The sequence below is a fragment of the Nicotiana tomentosiformis genome, chromosome 11 (assembly GCF_000390325.3).
Source record: "Nicotiana tomentosiformis chromosome 11, ASM39032v3, whole genome shotgun sequence".
Taxonomy (NCBI): Eukaryota; Viridiplantae; Streptophyta; class Magnoliopsida; order Solanales; family Solanaceae; genus Nicotiana; species Nicotiana tomentosiformis.
The window spans coordinates 47,672,178-47,679,026 of NC_090822.1; the positions used below are offsets into that span (position 1 = coordinate 47,672,178).

The 6,849-nt window shown below is 39.4% G+C and overlaps 1 protein-coding gene across 3 annotated transcripts; it reads left to right on the forward strand.

Annotated features, from left to right (window-relative positions):
• Positions 1 to 915: 915 nt before the first annotated feature.
• LOC104112281 (F-box protein At1g47056-like) lies at positions 916 to 4,829 on the forward strand. Of its 3 annotated transcripts, none has more exons than XM_018776357.3 (3): positions 916 to 2,922; positions 3,758 to 3,811; positions 3,978 to 4,829. In XM_018776357.3, the coding sequence occupies exon 1, from the start codon at positions 1,255 to 1,257 to the stop codon at positions 2,869 to 2,871; it is 1,617 nt and encodes a 538-aa protein (XP_018631873.1). In that variant the 5' UTR covers positions 916 to 1,254; the 3' UTR covers positions 2,872 to 2,922; positions 3,758 to 3,811; positions 3,978 to 4,829. The 3 variants fall into 3 exon arrangements, with proteins under 3 accessions (XP_018631873.1, XP_018631870.1, XP_018631875.1); XM_018776354.3 differs by having other exon boundaries at positions 3,763 to 3,811; XM_018776359.3 differs by lacking the exon at positions 3,758 to 3,811.
• The last annotated feature ends 2,020 nt before the right edge of the window (positions 4,830 to 6,849 follow it).

Genomic DNA, 6,849 nt, shown 5'->3' on the forward strand with positions numbered 1-6,849 from the left:
GGGTAAAATCGAGCTCACGATACATCCCGGCTTCTGATATGATAAACCGAGCTATAGACATGATGACGAGGGACCGAAATCGAGACAAGGGGCCTCATCGAGTCAGAGCCCGGGGCCATGACACCCACCTTCGAGAATATCGGGGCCATAGTCCAGGATCGGTCTAAATCCCAAAAGACTTCGGAGAACGTGGTCGGGCAACCAAGCACGACCAACAGAAGGCCGTAATATCCGTGACCAGCCGGATATCACGGCGTGGATCTCGGTACGCATCTGTGAAGAACCGGTGATTAGTTAAACAAAAGATTTTTTTACCTTTTATAGAATTGTACCTAAAGTAGGATTCTCCTAATATATAAAGGAGGGTGTGATAATACATTAAACACATTGTAATACACATACCAAAGCAATATATTGTTATTTTCTCTGTTATCGAAAGCTCTTATTCTTGTTCATCAGTGATAGCCATTGTGAGTCCGGATTGAGGGTGAAAATTTTACTAAGGCTGGAATCATTCTCCTCACGTGGTTTGAATTTACTACATCTTTATCTGTCTAATCTATCGCAATTCATCGTTTGTATCGAATTAATTCGCGTATCTTTAAAATTACTTACAAATTTAATTGTTATTCAATTTTGAGGGTAAACCGAACGGCATTGTGCTTTTTTACATTTTGAATGATCGCAAAAAAAAAAGAAGGGAAAGATAAAAAAAAAAGAGAGGAGATTTAGAGCGATTCAATGCGGAAGGATACAGGTTCAGCCAATTGTAGGGACACACGTAATCCATGTGACACCTGCTTTTCCCCGTGGAAAAAAATTGACACTGATTCCCTGCTCCTTCAACTTCCCTTACTTATTATGGTCCTCCACGTGATTCACTTCTTCCCACATTTCTTAAAAAACACGCTACTAACTGGAACAAATAGCCCTTGACAAAACGAAGCAAATTTACACGTAGTCCACACGGAAAGTACAGTAGGGTTGCTCTCATTCAATTGCTATCCTCCCTCTCCCTCTCCCCTGAAAGTAGATAACAGCAAATAACAACAATTTCGTATAACATAATTTAAAGCTAAACTACCATCCAAACAATACCTTCAAATTAATTTCATTTTCATATCCGCCGTTCCACCGCCGCCTCCGAGCAATCGCGAGTTCACCGGGTAAAGCGCCGACAAAAGAGACGGTAGAGTGGAACCACACGAGAAATACTTATTTTGCTCCCTGATTTTTCTCCTCCGACCGCTGTGGATGGGCCAATCAGCTTCCACCACTACTGCAGGTCAAAATCACATCCATCATTCAAGGTCAAAATCTAGATCTACCGGCGTTATCTCGCCGATGAAGGAAAGTGAGGATTCTGATGATGTTATCGACGTCTTCGAGGTTGGAGAGTTTGATTATTCATCTAATATTCCGGATGAGTGCGTGGCTTCTATCTTCCAGTCTCTTAGCTCCGGTGACCGTAAACGCTGCTCCCTCGTCTGCCACCGTTGGTTCAGAATCGAAGGTCAAAGCCGTCACCGTTTATCGCTTAACGCGCAATCGGACCTTGCTTCTGTGATTCCGTCCATTTTCTCTAGGTTTGATTCGGTTACGAAGCTCGCTTTGAAATGCGACCGTAGATCTACGAGTATTGGAGACGATGTATTGGTCCTCATCTCCCAGCGGTGCCGTAACCTCACACGTTTGAAGCTTCGAACATGCCGGGAGATTACTGACGCCGGAATTGAAGCTTTTGCGAAGAATTGCAAGGGTTTGAAAAAGCTTTCTTGTGGATCGTGTTCCTTCGGTGCCAAAGGCATGAATGCCGTGTTGGATAACTGCTCCTCCCTTGAAGAATTATCAGTGAAACGGCTCCGTGGCATTACAGATGGCGCAGCGGCAGAGCCAATCGGTCCTGGTATTGCCGCAGCGTCTCTCAGAGTTTTATGCTTGAAGGAGCTCTATAATGGACAGTGCTTTGGACCGTTGATTATAGGATCGAAGAATTTGCAGACGTTGAAGCTCTTCCGATGCTCTGGAGATTGGGATAGGCTTCTGGAAGTGATAGCTGATCAGGTAAGTGAAGTGGTTGAAGTTCATCTTGAGAGGCTTCAGGTTAGTGACATTGGACTTGCTGCTCTCTCTAAATGTTCGAATCTCGAAATTTTGCACCTTGTTAAAACGCCAGAATGCACTAATTTCGGCTTAGTGGCTGTTGCTGAACATTGTACGCTTCTCCGGAAGCTCCATATTGATGGATGGAAGACTAACCGGATAAGTGATGAAGGGTTAATTTCTGTTGCTAAACATTGTCCCAATTTGCAAGAATTGGTTTTGATTGGTGTGAATCCAACACGTGCTAGTTTGGAGAAATTGGCTGCAAATTGTCTCAACTTAGAGAGATTAGCTCTATGTGGGAGTGAGACTGTTGGGGATCCTGAGCTTTCGTGCATAGCCGCAAAGTGTACTGCATTGAGAAAGCTATGTATAAAAAGTTGCCCTGTATCCGACCAAGGTATGGAAGCGCTGGCTAGCGGATGTCCAAATTTGGTAAAAGTGAAGGTTAAGAAGTGTAGATTGGTGACTTCTGAGGCCGCAGATTGGTTGAGGACCACTCGAGGTTCTCTTGCTGTGAACTTGGATGCAAATGAACCTGAAATTCCTGATGCAAGCGCCAGTGATTGTGTTGCGAATGAGGTTGTCCAGGAAAATAGGCAGATGGCTAGCCAAGTAGGCGGCAGTGCTAATATTGCATTAAGCAATACTGGAAGGTCAAATTCCTTTAAGGCAAGGTTAGGACTCATAACGGGACGGAATTTGATGGCTTGCACATTTAGAAGGTGGTCAAGCTTTGGTGGCAGTTTCAGTTCCAGAAATAATTAGAGAAGGCATTGACTGATTTTCAATTGGAGAAACCAGCATTGATGTGTTCATGTATGTATTCTGCTGTTGTAGTTATTTGAGTTTTTTTTAAACTTTATATATTCTTGATTTAGTGTGCTCGACAACGCATTAACAGATTAAGCCTTCATGATTGAAAGTCACCCTTGAGATTCTATCTTTTGTGCCCTTGAGATTCTATCTTTTGTGCTTATGTACAACATTATTGATGCTTCTTTTTTCTCAATGAGGTAGAGGCCGAGAAGTTGATAGTGAGATTTCTATTCAACTTATTGGTCGTATGATATATCTCTAGGATGAGTCCAATGATCTGTATTTATTATAAACTGTCTTGGGGGCTGGGTAATACCTGATACTATGCAATTTTTGCAACTAGATGTCCATAGCTAACTTGAATCAAACTCAAACCCACACTCTAAAGAGAAAAAAAGTAGAGGAAGAAGAAAGAAAGTTCTCAAAACTTTTTAAAACCCTGTATAAAGTATCATTTCCGAATCTTTCTTTATATTGCTTTCTACGTGCCCGTGTGACTTGTCATGGCAAGGCACAACACTGTGATAATAAGAGTACAGACCAATTCTTGTATTTTTTGTTACTAAAATTGTGTAAAAAGTACTATGTGATCCTGTTTCTGCTCTTAAATATGTTCCAGTTTCTTTACGCCTTGTAGTATTAGATATGCTTAGTCATATGTATCTTGAAAATGCACAAGCATGGAATGGATAAATGTCCCTCCATGCTTGGAAATAAAGTACAGTTAGATGCTACTATAATTTAAAGATGTTTTTTTGAGGCTGGGAATCAATCTCCATAATAACTAAATACAGTAATGTCTTTGTATACTTATATCTTCTTTTGGGTGATGAAGCACAGTTCTCGGCTGCCGAGCTATGTGATTCTGCATAACCACAAGAATATAGTGGTAAGTTGAATTCAGAGTTTGGCAGAAAAGAATATATTGAGTTTGCCATGGAATTATGTTGACTTAATAAAATCTGTTAGAGATAATTTTGGGATATCATGTAATTGGTATATGGTAATCCATCTAGACCTCTATAGCTGTATGTATAATTGTATATCTTTCCCAGGGATGAAATCTTGTATGAGGATGGAGATAAAGATACGTGGTGTGTGTCATTATCCATAAAAAGTTCACTTGCCTTTCCAACGTTCTGAAAAACTGGTGAATCTATTAGTCACCACTGGAGGTGGGAATAAGCTCCAATCACATTGTTGCTGGAATCTTTTATTTACTCATTCAGCAAGGTGCAACTTAATGAATGGACTTGAACTTATTTATGTGATGAAGAACCAAGAGAACCATACATCACTATGGAGCAGTGTTTTAAAAGGAGTTTTCTGCGCGAGTCCCAGGGCGAGGTGCACCAAAAACGCCCTGAGGCGATGGTGTGCGGCGAAGTCTCAAGAGGCATACGCCCAGCAATTCGGGGCGTACGCCTGGGCGTTTGAGGCGTATTTTTTTAGTGAGGCGTAAGCCCCAGAGACTTTTTCAAATTAAACAAAATTTGTTGAATAGTCCTTCATATAATACCCAAATTCTCAAATGTCAGCTCGGTAATTGCTCAAAATTTTTAAAAAGGAACTGAAATGTATTAAATTTGAAAGTCAAGACCTTTTTTATTGATTGAAACCTTAATTCATGATTTTTCCCAATTCTTAATCACTAGTCTGCGCCTCTGGGTTTATGCCTCGCTGAGGCATATGTAATACGCCTCGCCTTACGCTCATGTCTTCTAAAACATTGTTGTTATGGAGTCTCAGTTACTTGATGATGCATTTATCTTGATTGGTGCTTATTGTAGTGATATTTCTGTTTGTGTATAAATGGATCTAGAAAAGACCATTAAAAACACAACTTCTAACAGTATAATTTTAGTCGTTTTAAAGTATAATCAATTTTATTTCTTCTTTTCTGTGTATTCAGCAGTTCTTTATGAAATTTGTAATTTTGTTAAGTTGGGCTACTCAAGGTAATGAAATTGTAAGCCCACTGCTAATGTTTGTCACCATGTTCTTGCTTAGTAGCCCAATACACCACTGAATTAAATGTGGAGAAGGTGACTCTACTTCTCTGCTACGAGTTCATAGACTGATGTAGTCACAAGTTGAAGCTTTATGTGAGAAAATTGGCCTTAATTGTAAGCCAACATCTAATAAGGACTATACATAATGGAAGATGTAAAAAGTTGCCAGAGGAAAGCATTGAGAAATGCTTAAAGAAATTCAATTGATTAAAAATTAGTATTAGAACCCGCTCGCTATGCGCGAACGGTAAAAAGAATATTAGTCACGTCAAATTGTAATCTAGCCTTTTAAACACATTAGATCATACATATTGCTTTAACAAAGTAACTTGTGTCTCAGTGCAATTAACTTAATAACAAAATTGAAACTAAAGAAAATGAATCATATAGTTATCAAGTAACTATTTTATTACCTTATTTTTTACTATTATTGTAACAACCCAATCAATCGTTTTGTGCATTGGAGCCTCGTTTTTCCTTTGAAAGTTTCCATTTGTGTACTTGTGGTGGTTATGTGACTTGCAAGGATGTTTGGTTTGGACCCGGGGAGGTTTTGGATTAATTTGGAATGCTTGATTTTTAGTTTGGAGGCTTAAGTTGGAAGTGTTGATTGAGGTTTGGCTTTGAGAAGATGAAGGAGCCTGAGGCACTAACTTGGAAGTTTTGCCATTATAATCTGGTAAATATGAAGGTCTAAAGAAAAATATGAATATTTGAATATGGTATGAAGGTATGAAGGTCTGGGTTGAAGGTTTAAAGAAGATGTATGGGGATTAAAGATGAAGATACGAAGGGTCAAAGAACAACGTATGAAGATCTGGAGAAGTTAAAAGCCGCTAGAGAGTTCGAGGATAAAGTCTAGAGTCGGAAAATGGAAGAAGTGAAAAAGGTTGAATATTTTATAGGAGAAAAGACAACCAATGCGCGACGTTTCGCATTCAAAGGCAGCTAGCCGGTTACTCACAGGGGTCCAAATTTAGAACGACGCGACTGATGGGACATTTCGATTTACCCATCATCTTAGTTGTAACGTATGAAGTAAGGAACCGAGGTTCATCTATCGTTTCCTATCATTTCGGCAAACCTACTCTCCAGAAAACTGAGGGGACTATCTGTATACAGGTAAAGTCGGGGATAATGTATACCTCAATTTCCCAGTGAAGAAAACGGAAGAAGGGCATGGTCACACGAGATCGAAATCGAGGCTGAGAGCCCTTCGTATCGAGACCCATGGAAGGTGAACGATGTGTTCCTCATCGGACATAATAAAGCAAGTCTCCCCGGACACAGAACGAGTTCTAAAACCTCAAGAAACATGGTAAACGGTTACACACGACGGATAGAGGGACGTGATATTCGTACTTAATCGGATATCAAAGCATAGATCTTGCTCGATATCGGTTACAGATCAGTAATTAATGAAAAAGGAAGATTTTTACCTTTTTTAGACTTGGACTAGGGATGAAACTCTCCTACCATATAAAAGGGAAGTCTTTATTTTATAACACACATTGTAACACGCGAATCAAGGCAATAAAAATTCATTTTCTACGTTCTACCTACTAAAAAAGTTCTTATTTAACTATTTTGTTCTTCATCCACAACTAGGCTCGAACAAAGGGACCGATTGAGGGCAAAATTACTGCTCAACCTAGGTTCGGACTAGGCCATAACATCACTACTGGTTTGATCATTTATTTTTATCTTTAACTCGCTTATCTAATATTATTGATTATTTATGTTAAATTAATCCATGTATCCTTGAAACCGCGTACAAATTTAATTGTTATCCGGTTTAAGGGTAAACAAGATTAAGTAAAACTACAGAAATTTTGATGTAAAAGAAGAATCTATGTTAAATTTTATTAATTTTGGCTAAGATCATGTTTTAGAGCTCAAGTCCAAACGTATGGAC

Excerpts from the sequence above, each read along its gene's own strand:
- LOC104112281 (XM_018776357.3), top strand. The coding sequence starts at position 1,255 with ATGGGCCAATCAGCTTCCACCACTACTGCAGGTCAAAATCACATCCAT.